Source organism: Sinocyclocheilus anshuiensis, unplaced genomic scaffold (genome assembly GCF_001515605.1).
Source record: "Sinocyclocheilus anshuiensis isolate Anshui unplaced genomic scaffold, SAMN03320099.WGS_v1.1 scaffold121, whole genome shotgun sequence".
Classification (NCBI taxonomy): Eukaryota; Metazoa; Chordata; class Actinopteri; order Cypriniformes; family Cyprinidae; genus Sinocyclocheilus; species Sinocyclocheilus anshuiensis.
This window is the reverse complement of record NW_015539856.1, coordinates 909,746-934,724: the sequence shown is the minus strand read 5'-3', so window position 1 is coordinate 934,724 and position 24,979 is coordinate 909,746. Positions and strand designations below refer to the sequence as shown.

The following is a 24,979-nucleotide window of genomic DNA, read 5'->3' as shown; positions in this document are numbered from 1 at the left end:
ACGCCGACCCACACACGCGCACACACACACGCACACGCGCACACACGCGCGCGTTACACACCGCAGCAGAAGCATCACACCACTCCATCAAACACACACACACACACCTCCTGCAGCGCCGTGGCCTTGTGTCCCGTCACCAGACGACACATGATGATGTGCTCCAGCAGAATGACTTGAAACGAGGACAGGATGGGGCTGCAGTCCAGCACTGACAAACACACATCAGAACATCAGTTATCACACACACACACACACACGTGAACACGAGTCTCTGTGATGTAACGCGACTCACTCTTCAGCTTCTCCAGCTGCATGAGGGCTTTATCCGTGTATTTCTGGGCTTTCTCCAGATACCCAGCCTGCATCGAGTGCATGACCGTCACCTGAAACACACACACACACACACACACACACACACACAAACACCTCACGCGTCTTTAGGGTTTGTTGACAAAGGCCTCTGGTCAGTAGGTGGTCAGTTCTCTTTCAGGGTCAGATTGTTAAAACACCGGATGCATAGCTGTATTTTTTCCACTGGCATAAGCTTGTTCACCAGCCGCAACCTAATGGGCTTTTACCCTCTGAAACATGTGATAAAATATCCGGGAGATCGGCGCAGACTTTTGTTAACTGTAAACAAGAGACTCTCGGCTGGCGGAGCCTCTAGGGCTTTCCTTCTAATCTCACTGAAAGAGTTGTGTCTCTCTCTGAGTGCAGCCGACCTCTGTAACTGTGCTGATTTTGTATGCTTGCAGTGGTTGGTGGGAAGTGTAGTTCAGAGAGACGATGCTCTCTATGCCAGAATGAAACAGAGGGAAATTGACGGGTATGACTCGATGTGGGATCCGATCTTTGCGGAGGATGCAGCATTAGGACTAGGCGATCAAAGACTTAAGGTACTGAATGGTACAAAAAATGCAATGGCTCTGCATCGATAACCAACCAGAAGTAAACACACCCAAGCTCTTTCTGTTTGATTCTTATGATTTCTTTGGATGACTTTCTGTTGTTCTTCCTTTAGAGTAATGATGGTAGCCATCATCATTTCCACCATTACGTTGTCCTGTCCTTTTTTCAGTTACCGTTTGCACCCGAGCCTTTTTCCCAGACGGCCATTCCTGTTTGATTGCCGAGCGTAGCATTTTGTGCAGTGGACGGCAGTTTATTAGTTTAATTAAAGGACCGTTCACACCACGGAGGATAACTTTAAGAAATTTTAATCATTCAAATTCTATGAGAATATAGGGCGGTCCACACTACAACTATAACGATAACAACACAGAAGAAAAGTGTTGGGGGTAACGCATTTCAAGTAACGTGATATGCATAATCAGTTTACTTTTTCAAGTAGCGCATTACTTTTAAACCAGTTACTTTTTCAAATTAAGTTGCCAAACACATAACTTTTCGGATTTTTTGTTATTTAAAAAAACTAATAATCAAGCCCAGGCCAGGTGACAATATGTAACACAAAAGAAACGTAACGCATCACTTTCCATAGAAGTAACTAAGTAACGCAATGTGTTACTTTTTTAATGAAGTAACTCAATACTGTAATGCATTACTTTTAAAACTAACTTTCCCCAACACTGCAGAAGAGTGATATTGTCGAAGTGATAAAAGCATTGGCAGCCAATCAGAATCCATCCTGCTTTAAATATATAACAATATAATTTTTAATATATCATTATAAACAAATGATATCATGCATTGCTGTGGACACTAACTGAATTATCCTTATACAGTAGATATCTTTACAGTAATCATTCTTGGTGTGAACGAGACTTCACTTTTGGGACATTCAGAGTACTGAATTTGATTTTGGGGTAATTACTTATAAACATAAATTAAGGTCTGTAAAATTTGAATAGCCAAGATTATTGTCTACATAAAAAGCAAGTGGCTGATTGTCAATAAAATGCAGATAAATGTCTATAATATAATAAAATTTAAAGCATGAGAGATATCAAACTTCTGTTACACAATACTGAATGTTCAAAGCAGAAAATCTATTGACAAGGTGAACAACACAATGGGGAACTAACACTTAATCTGCTTAGGTATTAGTTAGTCTTGATTATACGAATATATATACTGATAAATTGTTGTATCACTAGCCAGGTGCAACATTTGTCGCTTTGTTACAGTAGCATTAGCGCTTAGCAAACTGCATTTGCAATGTTTACATAGCTTTTGTAGGACAATTTTGATGATTATTAAGCAGCCTAAGATATAATAATGCTTAAAATGAAACTTTAAAATGAAAAATTAAATAAAATCAAATTTAAGCAAGCAAGGTTATCGTGGAAAGTGAAAGCGAGTGAATGCTTTCCTTCCCGCACCGGCCTTTCCTTACCTCCATCTCTGCAACCTGACTCCTCACTGTTGATCTAGACTTCTGCCTTCATGTTTTTGCCTTTTTTATTTGCATTTATTTGGCTGATTTATACGCAGACAGAATTTTAACCATGCCATGGTTGAAATTCGTGAATAATCCTGGATATTATTGCCTGAAACGCTTTTACTCCACAGCTTACCATGAGTGCAGTGTAACTATCGCTGACGATTCATTTACTATGGTTGCACTGCATTCATCATGGGTTTAAAGGGACAGTCCACTTCTTTTCAACATCTAGTTCATGAAATCCATCATTGTGCATCATTTCAACATGCAAAAACAGCATTACCCTGCGGTCTGTGATTTTAAAAGGCGGATTCCAGTTGCATAAAAAGTGTTTTGAAAATATCCTACCCACAGATCTCAGAAAAATGCTGGTTTTGCAAATATAATGTATAGAGGGCTCTTCAATAATACACCATTTGATGACAGTGATTCTTAACTAGACCTGATCCTACAATGTTGCTTCTCTCTCCAGATGACCCCCGATGATATCCGGCTGACCACGGTTGAGATGAAGAACGAAATGGGTCCGTCTGATCTTTCCCGGGGTCTGGGTGACCCGCGTAGCACCATGCTTGCCTACGACAGCTCCACCCTTCAGTACCGTCGAGCGGCCATGGCTCGGCAAAACTACGGCCACAGCGCGCTGGAGCGCCACGCCACCCAGAAGAAAAGTCGGCTGAGGAGACGGGCTTCCCAGCTCAAGGTCAACATCCCGGACCTGTCCGACGTCAACTCCATCGACAAGTGGTCGAGGATGATCTTCCCCACCGTGTTTTCCTTCTTCAACATAGTTTACTGGCTTTACTACGTGCATTAAAAGCATCCACAGAGCAGAACGGACCAAAAAAGAAAACAAAGAAGAGTTAAAAAAGAGAATAAAACAATACACCTTTTGCTGATTTATTTCAAATATATAGCGGAAAGACTGAGGAAAGACGGTCAAAGTTAAAAAAAATAAAAAATCAGGATTTTGTTTTTTCGTTCTAAAGACACAACCGGAGGAAAAAACACGCAGTACAGGGCTTGTTCCAGAGTTTCAATATACCACTTATATTTGTCATATGTAGATTACTCTGTGGATCAAATATTTATGCTTGTCTTTGCATATATTTTAAAGGATTTTTTTTTTGGGTTAGTACATGTTTACTTCGTAGCCAACTGCATCCGAGAAAGCTTTACAGAAGGAGTCGGTCGTGAAAGTCTATTTTCCTATAGTTAAGCTGTGTATCAGATATCTTTTAAAAGCATGCTTTGGTTTGTTTTCTTTATCTCTTGTAGAGAGCTGGAGCACAATGCATTTTCAGTTGACACTTTAAAGGTTCTTCTGTTCTTTCAAATGAGTTTGCAGGATGCAATGCAAAGACTCTGTCAGGAAGCCATACAGGGTATTTTCACAACAGGTCCTTTTACTATTGCTTTTTTTTTTTTTTGATGTTGGGCCAACAAGGAAACTCAGCCTTATTAAAACAAAGGTTTTATCTGATGCAGGGGATATATGAACATGCTGGGCCACGACGAAGGACGTATATGTGATCCCATGGACAAGGACGGACTGACATGGACCATTACCCTGGTGGTTGGACTGTGTCAACAGTACCTAGGCCGTGTAAATGCTAGACAGTCCTCATCTCTACACTGTATAAACTTTGTGTGGTGAGCCGCTGGCTGTTTAACATCTCTCGAGTGTTTCGAGATTGGATGAGGCGAGTGAATCTCAACGAAGAAAGACGCAATATATTTGTAAACCATTAACACTATCGATAGATATAAGCTGACAACTAGTAGCTGATATTACATCATGGTAAAAAAAAATAAAAATTCTGATTCAATAGTTGCAATATCAGATGTTAATGTTATGGTTCATTATTTAAACGTATTTTTTGGTGTATTAGATTTCTTAATGTCGAAGACTTTGGTTGATGAAAACAATCTTGCTTCTTAAAAATTGGGCGAAGGATCTGAATCTTTTTCAAAGGCCTCAAAGCGCACCAGTTGAATTTAAGCAAGAAACCGATCATTGCAACTCTGAAATTTATGGTTCTGTAACTATCACTTCAGTTCACTAACAATATGTGAAGGATCTGGATCATACAATCAAGGCATCTGTCAGGCAATTTTGTATAAAATCCTGTAAATTCTAATGATATTTCATAATGACCTGTAAATATATATATATTGTGTAATGTCAACAATAATGAAAATGTATCTAAATTAAATTATTAAAGCTTAATGAAGCTTATATCTCTTAAACTGTTACCTTACAGAATTTTCCTTGCAGTTTTACGGTGGCTTCAGTCGGAAAGGTTTGAGTCGGACTAGTTTACTCAGGGCCGTAACCATAAACATGAGAGGTACAAGTCGATATCAATAATTAGAAATGGCCAAATTGTCCCCTTAATATTGTAAAATCTGCTGCACGCCATTATGCTGCACTCTGTTTGTTATTATGATGACTAAGGTTTAAAAGTTACATTTTTAGCCTGGTCTAACGGCGCTCGTTACTGTCAAAGTGATAGAGATCGCCGATCAAATCGAAGTAGGCGGGATTTATTGTTCACAGAAGCAAAGCGCGAATTCCAGAGCGTGTTGCCAAGTCTGCGAGCTACTTTTATATTGTTGTCTCGGTCGTTTTTTTGTGCGAGGTTTGAAGCGAATCATCTCTCCATAAAAAGTAACTAAGTAACGTAATTCGTTACTTTTTTAGGGAGTAACGCAATATTGTAATGCATTACTTTTAAAAGTAACTTTCCCCAACACCGATCATCTCGCCCCTCAGAACGCTATATTGACTGAGGAGGACCCCACCGGAACGCGATTATGTTGCCATTTTAATAGCCAATTTCCCCCGGAACGCAATAATTGGGATAATTTTGGCCGTGATTGGGCAAGTTCTGAGTAGCAATTGGACTGATTTTATTACGCAGACCTGGCAACCCTGTATCCAGAGCGAGCGTCAGTTTTCACGTTGAAAGACAGCGAGGTAAGATTGAAGTAGCGAAAAACATACAATATTTGACAACTGTTTTAGTATAAATTATATATTTTGTCAAACGACCGACAGTAACATCCAGGGATGCAAACTACTCAAGTTGTTTTCTTAAAAACTGAAATTAAAATTGAAAATATGGTACCATTTACGTGATTCATGTAGGCTTAATTCCTAAATATGACGATATATGCAACGTTCTGCGTTTTTGTCTTATATCTTTATTATATTTTTGTCATATTATTTGGAAATCGTTCAAAATGATTACTTCCCAACTAGAATTAGACATGGAATTTCCTTCAGTGTTCTATTTCTTTTCTTCTTTTTTAAATCTTATATATAACTGGTCCCCCCTAATGTTCTAGACATGATTATGACTTTGTGTTTACTGTTAACTAATGCTGCACAGTAAATACTGTATACTGCCTACTATTTTTCAAAACAAGTAAAACAATGCAACGATAAACATTTCAAAGCAGTAGTATGTGTCATTGTTGTCACATGATCTTTCCACACTGAGTGGTGTCATCATTTAACATTTTTAATTGAATTATAATTTAAAATAATTCAATTTTGCTTTTCTTTTTTCTAGCTTTCGTTTATATTTGTATCATACCGTTTTTTCAGCCATGTTCCAAGTCTTCTGAAGTAACAGAATAGCCTTGCTCTCCCTGGCGAGATGTTAAAATCACAATTGTAATTATTTCTGGTTCATTTGTCGCATTAGTAATGGAAAGTCAAGTTGAGTGCTTTATGGGATATACATTATTCTGTGCATCGTTCTCTGTTGTGTACTACACAAGTTGTCAAATGTAGGAGGTCGTGGTCATTCTATGCATCCAGAACGTATTGCACACATTATTAATGCTATATACTTCAGAAATATTGCGAGTATTATGGTAGCATACTACTCACAGGCTCATTAGATTAACCAGAAGAACAATATTGAATTTGTTCTCAGTCATGTTGTGCGTTTAATCCCATTGTAGGCCAGTTGGGACATGTACATGATTATGCTGCTCACAGTGCATTATCTCTTGTTTGTTTGAAATATGGATTCTGCTAACACGGCACACGACTAATATCTTTATGGTTCCCTGGAAAATGATGAGCACTTTAATAAGTTTTCAAGATTTTCAATAGCCCTTCAATGTGCGTTGACGTATTATGCTTAAATTACCATAAATCCACGTGAGCTCCATGCAGATGAGAGAAGATTAAGACACGTTATTGTCGCAGGTGATTGAGAGACGGGGTGAGATGGGTGTGTGTGCTTGAGGAGCGATTGGAGCGGGGTGTTGTGCCCGCTTTATGACTGACTGGGTGCCAGAATGCATAATGGATGAAAAGGCAACACTTCCGCTCCTCTGACAAACAGAGAGGGGAAAAAAGCAGTTCTCATGGGCGATGGAGGCTGCCACAGGGGACATTAAGGCAGAAAGGCATGAACGTCATTCCACTACACTATGGGCTCGGTGTAAAAGAATGGCCCTGTAGGCCAAAGGAGCTGCAAAATGAAAGCTAGGTCGAAATAGAGTTCAGAAATAAAGATTGTTCACCTTAACAGAACCCTTACTGATGCACAAACACACGTTCATTTTTAAAATTGTTATTTTTGGGCAAGAAAAAGTCATGGGAATCATGGCCGTACCCAGGCTTTTTTTGGGGGGGGGGTGTAGATGGGGGTTGGTGTTCAGTGTTGCCAGATTGGAAATGTCCAAGTATCGTACCAGAAGCTCAAAATTATCGTATTTCGAAGAAAATTATCGTACATGAGTCAAACGTACAGAATACAGCTATTTATCTAGACCAACAACTTTTTGACACAACCTGCAAATTACCACAATAGATAAAAAACTAGATAAATAACTCCACCTGTGAGTCGCTGTCATCGGAAGCCTGCGTGTTGCCAGATGTAGAGGGGGTTCTCGCCGTCATGTACCGCAAGATAGTGCTCTTTGGCTTAAAAGAAGGGCACCCTCCTGAATTCTTAACGAGCGCATTTGTAGTGTCTGTAATGAGCCGATTTCGTGGATGAGTATAGAAACTCTATGATTTACAACTATCATCATTTGAAGAGTCACAAGATTCTGAAATTATCGTACATTATGGGATTTTTTAAATGATTGATCGTACATCGTACAGAGGTCAAAATTATCGTAGAAATATGATAATTATGGTACGTCTGGCAACACTGTTGGTGTTAAAGAATTTTGTTATAATCTTTTTTGATTGCTTTCAGTTTAAGTGCCGGCGATGCAGTGTTGTCAGATATTAATACTAAAACAAACAAAAAATAAACCGAAATTATTTCCAATCTTTTGCACATAAGATAAGATAAAGATATCGCCTGCGCCGTCGCTCACAACTCTCTGAAGCCTCGTTCACTCCGCCAGCGTCTCGCAGCGATCATTTTCATAACGGGGACACTAAACATTCTTGCAAACTGTCTAAACTGAATTATACATGTCATGCAGGCATTCATATGAGGTGTTTAACAGCAAATTAGTCATTCAAAGAACAAATGTTATTTTTGAAAATGAAAAATTCTGGACCTCGGTGGCCTCATAGCTGGATACGGGCCTGATGGGAATGTCTGTAGTGAATACAAATTTTGTTATGTTTATATAGCTCTAAAATATTTCAGTGGCTAGAAATACATTTTTGGAAATATAAACTGATTTTTAAAAAATATTTAACAACAAATGATTGGAAGCATCCAAAATCATGGGAATTCATTGGTTACGAAATGTATGAACCCTAAATACTTGTTTGTACTGCATCGCTGTTTATCTGTTTTATTATGAATTTATCCTCACAATGGCTTGAAAAGTGGAAAATTCCGTTGTTTTGTGGCTATGAATATGTACTTAAAAAAATTGTAAATAATTTCAAAGTAAATTTCACAAACAATTACAAAGAAATGGCAAGCAACACTTTGAATTACACATCAGATTTTGAAGTAGAAAAACTGAAATCATATTTTTTGTAAAATGTACTCCAATAATATTTGTTTTTACAATTTAGAAAAATCTTTTTTTTTACAGTGTGTGCTCATTTCTTAAAATGTGTAGATATCATTGTACAATGTTAATAACTCTTGCAAATTATCATTATTAATAAAATAATTGTATTTCGCAAGCTTTAAAAATGTGAATAACCATTGCAAATTATTAATAATGATTTTTATTAGTATTTGCTTTTAAAGATTTTTATCAATTTTATCAGAGGTGAGGATATACACTGAAAAAAAAGTGAAACTATTTTCTCAGAAATTGTATTACAAAAGTATTTAATTAATTAAAAATAATTCAAGTACTTTAAGAAAGTAATTAATTTCACAAAATAGTTACAAGTAACGCATAGAGTTTTGAATGCAAAGGATTGGAATAGTATTTTCTTCTCAAACGTAATCCAATAATCTTGAAAAATTGTATTTCCGTATTCAGAAGTCATGGTTTTACCCCTAAGGACTAAATTCCTCTCTTTCTTAATGGCCCTGAAGCTAACGATGTTAAAGAACTCCACCTGCACAAAGAAAGCCACACAGCTATGCTCAATGTCAAGAGTGGTTGCCATGGAGATCTCTGCCAGGAAGTGAGAGAACATGTTGGCTGTCTTAAAGACAGGGTTGCACGTTCACCGCTGGAGTTGGCAGTCAGTGTGACGGGAGCTGTGGTAATTAAATAGTAAAAGTCTGCACAGCGGCCAGCGAGAGGCAAGACTGTCACGACTGGGGCTGCACTGAAGCGCTGCCATAGAGGGACCATTACAGACGACAACCCTGTGACTTTCTCTTTACTGTCTCAATCGTGTCTCTCAGAAAGTAACCAGTCTCCCGCTTCTCATATTTTTCTCCTGAGAAAAGATCTCTTTAATCTTTCACTAGTCTAGTCATATATTTCATAAAGTGTGCAAAGAGCCCCAGGTTCAAACCCTGATCTAATATATATATGTTTGTTTCCCATGGCAAATAATCCAACATAATAATAATAATGCACTACTGTTAAAGAAATCTGGGGTCAGTAAGTTATTTTTTAAATTTTTTTATTTATTTTTGGAGAAATTAATACTGTTATTATTATGTAAGGACACATTAAATTGATTAAAAGTGGCAGTAAATGACAGTAAGGACATTTGCAATGTTACAAAATATTTCTATTTCAAATTATTTTGAAAATATTTTAAACAACAAAAACTGTTTTGAACATTAATAATATTAAGAAATGTTTCCTGAGCACTAAATCAGCATATTAGAATGATTTCTGAAGGATCATGTGACACTGAAGACTGGAGTAATGATGCTGAAAATACAGCTTTGATCACAGAAATAAATTAAATTTTAACAGATTATTCATATAGAAAATAGCTATTTTAAGTTGCAATAATATTTCACAATTTACTGTTTTTTCTGTATTTGTGATCAAATAAATGCAGCCTTGGTGAGCATAAAAGGTCCCCACTTCACCGTAAGTCAATGTTTTTTTATTACTTTTTTTCCCCATCTGTCTGATTGCTTAATAATATCCTAAACAAGCTGCAAATTTTGAGGTACCACTGATGGTACGAGAACTTGCGAGTTTGATATCTCTCATTTGCTTTTATTATTATAAATACATAAGTAGTAATACTAAAGTATGCACAAGTAGCATGTTTTCCCCATGTCAGATAGATAGCCCCGCCCCCAACCTTACGCTATTGGCTGTGTATTACTGTGTCAGGCTGGTCGGGACGCTCAAAACAATCAGAGCAATGTTTCGAGCCAGAGAGTCCCTATATTTACACTTCAAGAAAATAACTGCTTCTCTGCATATTAAACTGGAAAGCATTAAAAAAGATGACACACTTCACCTTTAAATGGCACATAACTGAACTGTCTCCTGGGCTTGGAAAGAGCAAGCTCTGAGCTACAACATTGTCCTCAGGGAAGATGGAAATGCACAGGAGACCTATAAGCAAACATGAAAAAAAGAAAGAGAACCTTCGACATATATTTAGCATGTAAAGCAAGACCTTGTTTCCTCTCCTCTTCGTTCTCTCTCTCTGTTCCTCTCTGAAAGGGCCCTATAGTTTTGTCGAGATGTGAGAGGACTGAAAAAAGAGAAGAGCAGAATAACCAGATGCTTTCCGCTCTTCAATGCTTCTGTGCCACTGGAGGAATTAGGGATTCACAGATCTTTGTCCTATTTGTCAGGAAGTGGAGGGATGGAAGGGAGGGGAAGGAAACAGAGAAAGAGATGAAGGGAGAGGAGCGATGCTGTACTATAACAGCTGCGCCATGCGCCACATGAAACAAGAGGACCAGCCATCCTGGGACGAGGCAGCCGTGCGCTCCACTACTGAACCTCTGCTTTCATCAGACTTACACAACACATGGTGCGCTGCAGGGCCATGTCAGCTAGTGACAGCTGCAGAACGGGCTCTCCACATGCGGAGTTTTGCACATTGTGTGTGTGTGTGTGTGTGTGTGTGTGTGTGTGTGCGCGCTTGTACTGCTTGGGCAGAATGCACTGAGACCGATATATGAGCTCACTGCTTTTAATCACAGTATGGTATTTATATATTAGTCATTTCGCATGCAAATGCAGTAGCTGGAGGTGCAGTGATTATATAGCAGAAGTTCCATCGTCTATTTTAAACGCTTGGCTTCATGCAGGCATGATTCCTCAGAGAGAAAATGTGTGATCTCATTGACCATTGTTCTGCGAATTTTCGCAGTTACTTTTATAGGAATCCACGGATCCGTAGGAAGTTTGAATTTGCGGATTCATTGCACTGATGAATTGAAAGCTGATCATCTTTTAAAGTGACTTCTGTTTGAGCTTTGCTTCATACATTGCTACACTATAGACAATAGACAATGACACATTTGTCTGTGAAATTTCACTAACGTGTCCATGTCTAAAGATGTTATTTTGTAACGCTCACATATACAGTCTATACTTACCCACAGTTCAGTATTAAAGGAATAGTTCAGCCAAAAATGAAAATGTGCTGTTAATTTACTCACCCTCAGGCCATCCAAGATGTAGTTACATCATTGTGTCATTACGTAAACGAACTAACCAGTTCATTAAAACGAACTGTCCGAAAGAACCAGTTCATGGAAAAGTCGGATTTCCCTGTTTGTCTGAGGCTCTGGATTACAGGTAATAATTAGTAGTGCAACTGATCACAAAACTCAAGGTTCAGATCATATTACCGATTTTGAGTCATGGGTCAAATCATTTTTTTTTTTGGATCAGCAAAAAAAATAAAAGTTTGCTTTTCAATTATTACTGAAAGCTTACTTTTAGTACTTCGATACCACACCAAAACCATAAGTAATAAAGTCAATAATAAAATAAGAACAAATACACAAATTACAAGCATAGATGAATACAACAAACAGTTACAAATAAAGTCAGTACCAGTAGTATTCAGGTACATAAATGTAATAATTAAGGGTAAAATAAGACAATAGTGTTCACTTTGTAAATTAAATATAGATTAATCTTTGTTAAGACTGTGTTTTGTTATTTCATTAGCATTAATGACGCAGACAGCAGCAGGTATTTATAGGCTGCTGTAGCTTTAAGACCAAATGCACGAACAGAATATACTGACACACATCCGGTTACTATCTCAACAGTTTATGGTCACTTAAGACATAACCAACTGTGTTTAAGAGAATACTTGCCGAGATGGGTATTTTAACATAACTTTGTGTGTATGTGTCCGTTCAAGCAAAAAGAGACATGAAAGAGAAATCAGTTCTGTTAATCTCTGCATGTGCGCGCTTCAGGCGAGTTCTATTTTGCTTGAATGGTTTAAAATCGCTTGAATGTGTAAACTGGTGCAAATGATAAAGGATGGTTAAACTTAAGAATTAATCTGCAAATCACATGCGTGCAGAACCGTTGCCTGATCTGTATGGATCACTGATCAACTGTGACCCATTGCACCCTAATAATAATGTTGTAAAGAATGTTCAGTTTCTTGCACAGACCGATCGTTTCGCTTTATAACAACAGCTCAATACATCATCAGGAGCCACTTGTATTCATTTTGTTGTCTTTTATATGATTGTTATTTTTATTCTCAAAAACGGGCAGTCAGCCACTAGCTATGTTTCCATCGCAAAGTCAAGTCTTTTTTGATGCGCATTAAGGAATTTATTCAGTTAAAGTGTTTCCAACGTAGTTTATGCGCATGTTTTCTTACCGGATAATAAATGTATCCTACTTAGTTGAGCGCATGCGTTTTTTTATGCGCATTTTTAGAATTTATGCGCATCTTGGCGTTTCCATCCAGCGTTTGTGCGATATCCCAAAATGCGCATAAAAATAGGTGGATGGAAACATAGCTACTGACTTGTATTTTAATGAATCACCAAGGAGCACGGTTCCAGCTAAAAGTCTTCTTCACTCTTCTACTGAAAAACAAAGTCACCTACGTCTTGGATGGCCTGAGGGTGAGTAAATTAACAGCAGATTTTCAGATTTGGGTGAACTATCCTTTTAAGTGGTTCTCACTATAAGGCAACATCTCTCCTGCTCCTAACTGAACATACAAAAAATGTACTCCAATAATATTTGTTTTTACAATTTAGAAAAATCTTTTTTTTTACAGTGTGTGCTCATTTCTTAAAATGTGTAGATATCATTGCACAATGTTAATAACTCTTGCAAATTATTATTATTAATAAAATAATTGTATTTCGCAAGCTTTAAAAATGTGAATACATTTGTGCCACAGACTGGTACTTTAAATTGGTGTGCTGTTAATATTTTCAAGGCTGTCGAATTTAGTAGAGACGCTATGGCATGATCCTACCAAAATCCAGCCACTACTAAATTGTCACTTGCAATAATTTTGATCAAACAATTAAATGTCTGTTGTTTGCCGTTATGTCCCCACCAATGCCCAAATCAAACACGCCAGAAACATTGTGCATTATGATGATGAGTTTGTAGCTTAATTCACTGTATTTGAACTAGTTTGACCTTTCACTTTATTAGGACCCATTAGTTATTGGTAATAATCCATGATCTAACAATGAGAAGTACATTCTGTACTTTTTTGTTTGTTTGTTTTATTGTTTATTACATTGTTATTTGTTAGGCTATTTTTTATTTCTTTTTTTTTTATCTCCGGTAATGTTATTTAATAGAAATACAACTATTCATTGTTAGTTCAAGTTAGCTCAAGTCCATTAAATAAAATATTAACATACAAGTTTTGATTGATTTTAATAATGATAATCATTTGAAATGGTGAAACATTAAGATTAATAAATGCTTATTTTTCATTGATAGTTAATGTTAACTAATGCAGTTACATGGAAACTTATTGTAAAGTGTTACCACTTTTCCTTTCCACATGATTTGACTTTCATGCTTTTCCTTTACTTTCTGCTTCAATTCATCAATTAAATAATTCATTAATAAAGGTGATTGTTTTCAAAAGAAGTGCATAGCTTTTTGTACCAATCAGTACAAAAGCTGTCACTAGGGTTATCAAAAGGTATTAAAATGTACAAATTTAGGTTCTAATATCTACCTTTATGGTACTAATTCACCCTTTAGGGGTAAAAAAAAAAAATTGTACCTTTTGAAAAGGCCTTGTCACATCATTTGTACCTTTTTTCTGAGAGTGTAATCAAGAAATATACAGTAATTTCCAGCCTTCAGAACAAAATGTTGTGTTTTTTCCCTCTATTTTTTAATAACAAAGTGTTTTAATGAAAGCATATTCAGTCACATGTGCGCAGGCTTTTGACTGCTAGCTTGAGCGTTGTTTCTGCTCAGAGCTGTGTTTAATATAATTGGGTCAGTGTGGTGTGTTTGTGTTTTTGAATCTTTGGTTCTTCGGCATGCAGTGCTCTGACAGCACACCTTCACCTCAGACAGGTGTTTGTTCCCACAGTGAGCGGTCAGAGGAGTTTAACAGGTGTAGATTCAACCCACTTCTTCTCTCTCTTTCTTTTTCTCTGTACTTCTTTTTTAGCCTCACTCGTACAGGTGATGTGAGAGGCGTGCAGGGCAGCTTCTTATAAATTTCGGTTTCTTAGAGGACCCTTAGGATTTCTATTAAAGCTCATGCAGGGGAGGTTTGTTTTAACTGGGACGTCATGACCTGGACAAACCCTCTGACCCTTCTTGGGCACCGAGGTGCAGACAGACCCGTCAGGACAGTGGTCTCCAACTTACCTTTCGAAGATCTGAAGAAACGTGAGCATCCGAGTATGAGGGCAACGCCATCAAAACCAACAAACACAGGCTGTGGTTTTTCATCCCCATGAGCTTATTCGAGCAGTTCCAACATTTACTTCGTGGGCCTGGCCTTCTTGAATTTCGTCCCGGGGGTGAACGTGCTCCAGCCGGAGGTGGCTCTCATTCCCATTTGTGTCATCCTGGCACTGACCGCAGTCAAAGATGGTTGGGAGGACTTCCGGAGGTACCAGACTGACCAACAGCTCAACAACACACCCTGCTTCATATTCAGCAGGTAAACAGATCACAACTGTAAACCTAAAATTAATTAATATGTATATGTATAACCAAGGACCACAAAACCAGTCATAAGGGTCAATTTTTCGAAATTGAGATTTATACATCATCTGAAAGCTGAATAAATAAGCTTTCCATTGATGTATGGTTTGTTAGGATCGGACAATATTTGGCCGAGATACAACTATTTGAAAATCTGGAATCTGAGGGTGCAAAAAAAAAATCTAAATATTGAGAAAATCATCTTTAAAGTTGTCCAAATGAAGTTCTTAGCAATGCATATTACTAATCAAAAATTAAGTTTTGATATATTTACAGTAGGAAATGTACAAAATATATTCATGGAACATGATCTTTACTTAATATCCTAATGATTTTTGGCATAAAAGACAAATCTATAATTTTGACCCATACAATGTATTGTTGGCTATTGCTACAAATATACCCCAGCGACTTAAGACTGCGTTTGTGCTGCAGGGTCACATATAAAATATATTGTCAATTTAACATGTTGGTTTAGTGCAGTGGTTCTCATCCTTCTTGACTCAAAGGCCCTCTGCAGGGTTGCCAGGTCTGTGTAATAAAACCCGCCCAAACACGTTCCGGGGAAAATTGGCTATCAAAAACGTGTTCTGGGGGGGCTTCGCTTCTTTTTCACTTAATTATATTAAATCAGCTTGTTTTCAAACCTTTTTTTTAATGTGGTTAATTAATTTAATATTTTCATTATGAAGATAGCTTCAGATGCTGACATGGAAAACTGGAAAATGAAATGAATTATTTTCATTGAGTTATTCCAGAAGTTATGTTCTGTATTGTACTACACGTTATTCAGTTAAATCAATTATTATTCAGGGAAGATAAAGAAATACGATTTCTGTTTACATCTTAATTTTGTATTTTTTTAGAATTTTAATTTAGATGTTAATTTAATTTAGATTTTAATTTTTAATTTGGCAATTTTATATATAATATTTATATATAATTATATACAATGTTTATATATAATTTTAAATAACTTATACTTTTTTTAAAAATCCCATTGAGAACCACTGGTTTAATGTGATTGATTACTTAAACACAAAAAAATCCACCTTTTTCAATGTGGAAGTAAGCTATTTTCTGTGAATGTGAAACTTGTGATTCATTAGCTGCTATACCGTATATAAATAACTAGAAAAAATAACAATGGTTTAGTGTTTATGATTACGATAATAAGTTACATAATATTATAACCAATACCAGCGATATCGAACAGCATAACAGACAGGTGTTGTACGGCTAAAATCATCAGATCAACCATCAACCATTGGATCAATTCTGAATCACTGAAAAACAGCAGTTTTATGCTTTGAATTGAAATAACAAAAATATGGCATATGCTAAGACACTAAAAATGAATACTAAATGCTAATAAACAGGGTTTGTTTGCACAACACATTCATAAAACCTCATCCAAAAATAAGAGAATAGAACATTGGACACATTTTAAAAAGTTGACAATCGTTTCACTATGATCTTTATCACTATATCATATCATAGAAAAATGTGTCTGTCTGGGATGTATTTACATAGGCTAAAATAACAATTATTAAACGCTGTAGTGCAGATCAATGAAGCAGCCCATAAATCCTTTATCTGTCTGTACTGAACGCCTCTATTAAGTGTATTATGCTGGAAAATGTGTGTAGGTATATCAAATAAATAAAATTGCTGGTGCTTATACAGTGACTAAGTCAAATGCCTCTTGCTCTCTGCACTCGTTCTTGCCTCTCTGCATCCCTCGCTCTCTCCTCCATCTCTTTCTGTGAGCTCTGTCGTGGCTCAGGCTCGCTTGAATTTGTGTTTCACTTCATCTGTGTTTCGAAACCCCATGGGAATTTTTGACCTAGAAATAAAATTTGTGTGGGAGATTTTTTCCTTCTTTTTGAAGAGCTGCACAATGTCTTGCATCCGACGCATTGTGTGCATTTTGACGAGATCCTCATCGTCGTGTTGCATCAGTGAGGAAGACAGAGAAGGCATCATTTAGATCTATTTTAAAATGACGGAATAGCTGGTGGGAAAAAACGAGTAATTCACCACACTTGTGAGGTGGAAGGACTGAGAGACTAGGGGTTAGAGAGAGAGAGAGAGAGATTTCGCAGCAGTCACAGGTACACCCTGAGATATATTTTTACTTCCAAAAGAGATTCCAAATCCATCACTTATTGCCATGGTTACTTAGTCTCTTTCATTTTATTTTGAGCTAAGCCGCTGCTCCATTTTGTGATTCCCGGAGTGTTTCCATACGGCGAGCCCAGGTGGCACAGGAGCGGGACAGACTCGGGTCAGTCCGAAACTCAAGCCTGCTGCTGTCCTGACATGCCTGTCGTGCCCAGAGGGGCTGTTAGAAAAGCTGCCTCTTTTGCCATTTCTATTATTCACAGTGTGTGTTTACTGTTGTTTTAAGCACGTCTCAGTTTTGGACAGCTGGGTTATATTTATTCAGACGTGGCAGGCATAATGTCAACATGAAATGTGAATGAATGCATTTAATTATTGACCTTATTTATTAGCTTTCTTTATACTTGTTTCTGGTCTTGTTGTATATGAATGCATGTTATTCCAAAGAAAAGACATGCTTTGTCTTTATAATCTTTTATTAAAATGTAATGCCTTGTGGAGTGGCATTAATAGTGGATGGACTGGAGCACTTTGTGGCTTAAATATAAATTGTGAGATGCAGGTCAATTCTTAAAAATAAAGGTTTGTTATTGACTTTGATGAAGACCCTTTAACATGGAATCTTTCCAATGCTGAACCAGTTCTTTCTAAAAGGTTCTTCAGATTATTAAAATGTTCTTCACACTAAATAGAAATGTTTCTTTTAAGAACTGACCACTGAAAGTTGTTTGTTTGTTTGTTTAGAACCCAAAATGGTTCTTATATGGCATCACCGACTTGAACAAAACCAGTTTATTTAGATATTACAATTTTTAGGTTACCATTTCAATGCATATTTCTGGAATATATTTATTTTGTGTGCACTAAAGGAATAGTTCCCCAAAATAAAATAAAAATCACTCACCTTTGAGAAATCCATGTAGATGAGTTTGTTTCTTCATCAGATTTGGAGAAATGTGTCATTCCATCACTTGCTCAGCAATGGATGCTCTGCAGTGAATGGGTGCCGTCAGGATGAGAGTCTGATAAAAACATCACAATAATCCACAAGTAATCCACACCACTCCAGTCCATCAGTTAACATTTTGAGAAGCCAACAGCTGCGTGTTTGCAAGGAACAAATCGATCATTAGGGCATTTTAACTTCTGGCTTCTGGACTCTCATTCTGACGGCACCCATTCACTGCAGAGGGTCCAATGGTGAGCAAGCGATGGAATGCGATTTCTCCAAATCTGATGAAGAAACAAACTCATCTACATCTTGGATTCCTCAAGGGTGAGTAAATTTTCAGCAATTTTTTATTTTTTTTAGGAACTATTCCTTTGGTGCACACAAAATACTTGTCAAGAAATGTGCCCTGAAATGGTAACCTAAAAATGGTCATATCTAAATAAGCTGTTCTGTTCACATCAAAAACATTATCTAACATCAGTAAATCAACCTAAATGCATAATTTATACTAAACAAAACTAGTATGGTTTAAATTAAGGATAAGTAGCTCAACAACTAAGTATACTACTTTTTACAGTGTGAGTGGAGGAATGAAGATTTTGCATGTTCTTACAGTAAGTGATGTTGTGGAAGGTATTACTGTTTGTAGAATCCTGAAATGTCAGGCCTTCACTGCTTGCTTTGAGATGGTAGTCAATGCTTTTCGAGGCAGGGAGCACAATGCTGTCCTCCAACTTCCTCTGCTGATCTGTGGAGTTGCCATTCCACAGTGTAACTGAAAAAGTTAATACGCTTTCTATCGCTGCTCTATAGAACTGAAGCCGTTCGTTCTTTGATACGGCAAAACTTTTTGAGCTGTCATAGGAAGAAGAGCCTTTGGTGAGCTTTTTTGACGATGTAAGTTCTTTCGTTTCAGCTCAACCGTTCAGTTAGAAAGGAGACAATTCCTCATTCCTGCAACTCTATCTGTGATCAGATCAACCAGTGTAGCGTTTAGATGGCATGATTGTGTTAATGCTGTATGAGGGTACAGGAACTCTTGGATAGCAATTTCTTCCAGCTGTTGAATATTCTGTGTCGTTTGGAATTATTAACCTTATTTTTCAATGTGGAAGTAAGCTATTTCATCTGAACGTGCAAAATATTTAATTAATTAGCCATTATAGATAGTGATGGGTGCTTTCGAAGTACTGCTTTATAGTTTTTGAAGCTACTAAACCTTTGCAATACTTTTGTTTTAAACCAGAGTTCATATTATTTGAATGAACAAATTATTAAAATAATATTATACAGATGCTTCATATTTAATGGTATTTGATGATTCGATTACATTTAATAGATTAAACTTTTTTGAAAATATTTGTGGTTTGGAAAAATGTGTGCAACATTTAAGTTTTAATTGCATTTACACCAGTTTGACCAAAAGGTTTTAACAACGTGTTTTGAACACTTCAAATGATTTTGCAAAGCAATTGGTTCATAAATCTCAGTTTCTCCCATTATTATATGTAGACTCAGACTGTAACTAGCCCAATAACTGCAGTACATTGTAAAACTTTTTGTACTACAAACAAGTCTTTATGAGTGATTCACGGAATCTTTCATTTAAATGATGCGTTCAAAAACTGATACATATGAGTGAGTCATTGAATAATTTACTTCACCAGTTTGCTGATGTTATTTAACTGATCTGTTCATAAACTGTGATTCGTATGAGTGAGTCATTGAATGATTTACTTCACCAGTTTGCTGATGCATTCAGGATCAAAACACCACTACTGTGTGTTGCTCACCGCAACAGTTGATTCTGCTATGGCTTCATTTCAAAGCATTTTCATTTGCCAGGCAAAAACAAAGGGATAATATAGTGTCTAAAACGTATGCAGTTCAATATAAACTACTAATATATTGAACTGTTGTACTATAAAAGCAATATAATTTGTACAATCATGTGATGTTCCTTAAATACGCCACGTTTCGTGAGTAAAATGTGTTGTTTAGTCTAGCAAGAGAATATTCATAAGAATAAATGTACAGGCAACATCTGTTGTGCTTATGCCCGATGACACATGACAACCAGTAACGATGTTTTTATTCAGTTTCTTTGTAAGGCCTGTTTTCTCTTTATGACATTGCTTTATCATGCTGGATTTTCATACCAGTAAATAAACAATTCAATTTCAAACGGTTCCCAGCAGTCAGACAATCCCTCGTTCCACTGGCTCCACAAGGGGACCTTCTGTCTGAAAGCAACAAAATCATTACACTAATCTAATACTTCACACGGTTTTACGCTGTACAGTGTTGCTAATGCTTGTAATGTGCACGTTTCTGTGGTGCTTTCCTCCAGCGGTTATGATTGATTAGTTCCTATTCTATCCCAAAGGGAGAGAGTTTTATAATATTGTTCGCACACATAGTCGAACCACCTTTCATTAAAACAGCTCAGGGCAGACAAAGTGATGCTTATTCCATCTTGGCTGTTTAATTCACTCCTGCTGAGAATTTTTACGGCTGTGCAATATTCAAGAAAATAAGTAGCTAGTCCTCATGTTCATTTAGTAGACAGGACTTCTACACTTTCTGAAGAGTTGTGCTCACTCATGCAATACACACTGCCATGATGCTAAGGTGTTCTGGGTGGTTGCTTGGATGTTGCTAGATACTGTAGTTGCTGTCTAGATATGAGATGAATTATTTAATGAAGTGTAACACTAAGAGTTGTGGTTTGTTCAAACCCCTCATACTATGCGTCATGCACCTAGTTTTTTTTTTTGAGGGGTCAATAATGACAATTCTGGCACTTTTTCCTAAGACTGTGAGTTGTGATGTAATTTTGTGGTATGCATAGGGCCTGGAAATCCTATATATAAAATACATTTTTATAATTGATTAAGCCAAGCAAAATCGAACTCGACTGACTGAACTGAACTTTACTTTGAGTGATCGCCCTGCATTTTCATTTCCGGAATTTATTTTTTAATAACACTGCTTGTGTTTTATGGGGGAAAAACCCCTAATAAAAATAACTATTATTATTTATAAAAGAACAAACTGTACTAATAACTGCGGTGTCTTCAGACACAAATACTTTTTAATTATAAGAAAAACTAAATCTAATAAAAAAAGCTGATAGACAGTATAATACATATCTCTTTGGTTGTGTTGTTGACAAATTATCATTTTGTAAAATGTTTTATAGTGATTTTATTTTTGTAAAATCACTTAATACCTTGGTTCCGCACAAATCACAAAATGACACATTTCCCCAAAATGTGACATCCTTATGGGGGACTATTAAAGAAATAGTTGACCAAAAAATTAAAATGTATTCATCCTCAGGCCATCCATGTGTGGATAAGTTTATTTCTTCATCAGATTTGGACAAATGTAGCATTACATCACCTGTTCCCCAATGGATGCTCTGCAGTGAATGGGTGCCGTCAGAATGAGAGTCCAAACAGCTGATAAAAACAACACAATAATCCACAAGTAATCCACACCACTCCAGTCCATCTGTTAATGTCTTGAGAAGACAAAAGTTTGTAATAAACAAATCCATCAAGACATTTTTAACTTCAAATTGTAGTGAAATACCATTGTGTAAATACCAGTACTCTATCTGTAATTTTGCTTTCTCCAGTTAAAAAGTTGCCTCGTCTGAATCAGAAGAGAAATATGTCCAAAATTGAAGGAAGTGTTTATGCATTATTTTGTCCAGAAGTGATGGTTAAAAGTTAAAAACGTCTTAATAATAAAGATTTGTTTCTTACAAACTTGCAGCTTTTGGCTCCTCGAGATGTTAACTGATGGACTGTGTGTTGTGATGTGGATTACTTGTGGATTATTGTGATGCTTTCATCAGCTGTTTTTTCTCCAGTTAAAAAGTTGCCTCGTCTGAATCAGAAGAGAAATATGTCCAAAATTGAAGGAAGTGTTTATGCATTATTTTGTCCAGAAGTGATGGTTAAAAGTTAAAAACGTCTTAATAATAAAGATTTGTTTCTTACAAACTTGCAGCTTTTGGCTCCTCGAGATGTTAACTGATGGACTGTGTGTTGTGATGTGGATTACTTGTGGATTATTGTGATGCTTTCATCAGGTGTTTGGACTCTCATTCTGACGGCACCCATTCACTGCAGAGCATCCATTGCTGAGGTGATGGTGATGCAATACATTTCTCCAAATCTGATAAAGAAACAAACTCATCTACATCTTGGATGCCCTGAGGGTGAGTACAGTTACATTTTTGGGTGAACTATTCTGTACTTATCAAATGTAAAAATATCTTCTGTTTTTTGGAAGTTGCATAAAAAGATCTCAGAGGGCAGTTTGAATGTGCATGACGCCTCTGGCAACAATAATAGTGATGCATGCTTTAGCAAACACCCATAATAAAAGGCAGGTTTTGGCTTGCAGTCTGTAATCAGACTCCTGGACATATGCATGGAGAGGAGGGGGCAGTTGGTGTGGAGGAGGGATGCAGGAAGAATTGTCATGAGCATGGCAGGTAGTTATTTATAGATCCCTCTCCTTGTGATAGAACATGCTGCCCCCAAACTTTCATTAAGAAATACATCTGCCGCAAACAATGGCAAACTTTAACAGATAGTTGCCAGGTTGGATGACTCAGATTAGCATGCACAAGCTTTGACGTTTGACATTGCATGCATTTGTATCACAAAAATGTGAGTAGGATGCAGTGTAACTAATGCCTTCTTTCCTGTTGAGTCACACCGACCTTTTGCAAATGGTTAAGCTTCAGTACATGCATGCACCTTTCCCACATACAGTATGATTTGTCATGCTTCTCCTAGAGCAAACGTGTCCTAACTGTAATGCAGTGACGCCTGTCATGTGAACTCAGAGGTCTATCCCTTGCCATTTAACTGAAAGGAATGCAGATATATTGCTGGATTAGATTGAAAAAGCATGCTTTGAGATGCTCACGAAAGCATTTGGATGCACCTACATGTTCATAGTTAACATGCACTGTGAATACAAACCAGAAACACTTGAATTTAAAACATAGATCCCAGACAGTGGCAGTGATAGGATGAGGACTTACAGTTCGAGAGCAGAACTGGTGATTATGAATGATTATGGTGAATTGTTATTGCAAATTGCATGCTGTGAATGATTATATTTTAACTCTAGGCACTGTAGTTTTTCACTTTAAAGACGCTGTGTGGATGCAACGAGTTAAAATTGCAGTGAAATGCACTGAGGTGTTGTCTCTCGTTCAAAGATAGAGTATTCAAGAGCAGGTGTTTGTCTCACACATCATCATTTTTTCACACTCACACATTTTGACTGACAGTTAAACGCCAGAAATAGACGTCTTGCTAATCACAGACTGCACACAGTGAGTCCTTCTGGAGGAGCGCAAGATTTATCTCACTATCTGAAACAGACATCAGCCACTTCATTCGGAGAAATGCATGCTTGGCACAAAACAGCATTAGTCTTGTCTGATTTGGGGAGCTAATATTCTTTTGTCAGCCGTTTTATTAGTAAAAATATCACAATTAATTAATTGCCTTCACTTTGGTGTTATAAATTAAAATTTGCATTAAGGAAAAGGGGGGGTTTAGTGGGAATTTTTTGCCCGGCCGTGGGGACTGAATAGTAAATTTGATCATAATTTGACAACAGCAGGTTGTGTCATGTCAACATCAAAAGACAAAAAAAAAATTCATAAGGAGAAAATGTATTGTGACATTTGCAATTCCCTGCCAATGCTTATTATTGTAATGCAAAAAAAAATCCTGTGGTGAAAATGTATTTTTTGTAATACAGTAAAAAATAATACTATATTGCATTAATAGGAGTCTAATCTCCTTAATTGTTATTAACTAATTTCACTAAAAAAATCTCATAGTACTGTAAAGTGAAAAAAAGTTTTTATAATACTTAAAAAAAATACTAATAATTGCTTTAGCCAGAATCTAATGCCCTTAATTGTGTTCAATTGTTATAAATATAATTTCATGATAAAAAAAAAAATGTTTTTTACTTTAATGTGAAAATATCTAATATTTTTTATAATACAGTAAAAAAAATACTATAGTGCATTAACAGGAATCTAATGTCCTTATTTGTACTTAATTCCATAAGACTTTACAATAAGTTTCCATTAGTTAACACTGGTTAATGCATTAACTAACAATGAGCAGTATGTTTGTTACAGTATTTATTCATCTTTGTTGAGTTATTAAAAATACAATTGTTCATTGTTAGTTCATCTTAGCTCAGGTCCATTAAATAATATGAACAGATACAACTTTTGATTTTAATGATGTATTAGTAAATATTGAAATTACCATTAACTAAGATTTAAAAAATGCTTTAGAAGTATTTTTCATTGTTAGTTCATGTTAACTACCGTGGTTAACTAATGCAAACAAATGGAACCTTATTGTAAAGTGTTAGTTGTGAAAATAATAATAATGTTATAATTCAAATCTTAATGTTCTTAAAGGCTTCTTTTTCTTAATTTCTTATTTTATTCTTTTGTTTTTTTGTGGTGAAATATGACCTGGGAATGTTTTTGTGAGATTCACCCAGACTTCACTGCTTGCCTAAATATTAAATGAGATGTCAAAATGCTTCTGTGTAACTTCACAGCTCAGGCTCCACCCTGAAGTTGTGTTTAAAACTGCTCCTCTGTTGTACATCAGGCTTTGTGTGTGAGGTGTGATGCTAAAGAGCCGTGCATCAGTAAAGAAGCCCCCAACCCAGTTGTGTGTGTTGAGCAGCATACCTGACGCTCACATTGTGACTGCAGGATTCTTCACTGACAGCTGACATTGAGACATACCAGAAGATGCAAACTCATCTAGATTTATTGAATAAGCATGACACAAAATTTGCATTTTAAGCAGGTTGTGCATGGTTAAAAACCTGGAGATCAAGTTTATATATATATATATATATATATATATATATATATGTATATATATATATACATTGGCGTT

The 24,979-nt window shown here is 36.5% G+C and overlaps 1 protein-coding gene and 1 pseudogene across 2 annotated transcripts in view; both read left to right on the top strand.

Moving 5' to 3' along the window:
- LOC107684828 (gamma-aminobutyric acid receptor subunit beta-2-like) overlaps positions 1 to 3,271 on the top strand; it is a 49,302-nt gene extending 46,031 nt beyond the window's left edge. The window contains exons 9-10 of one of the 2 annotated variants that reach the window (XM_016481193.1): positions 759 to 899; positions 2,880 to 3,271. In XM_016481193.1, coding sequence (XP_016336679.1) covers positions 759 to 899; positions 2,880 to 3,224 — 486 coding nt within the window. In that variant the 3' untranslated portion in view covers positions 3,225 to 3,271. The remainder of the gene's footprint in view (positions 1 to 758; positions 900 to 2,879) is intronic. The other variant, XM_016481194.1, reaches the window with a different exon arrangement.
- Positions 3,272 to 14,505: 11,234 nt separating this feature from the next.
- LOC107684845 (probable phospholipid-transporting ATPase VB) overlaps positions 14,506 to 24,979 on the top strand; it is a 35,495-nt pseudogene continuing 25,021 nt past the window's right edge.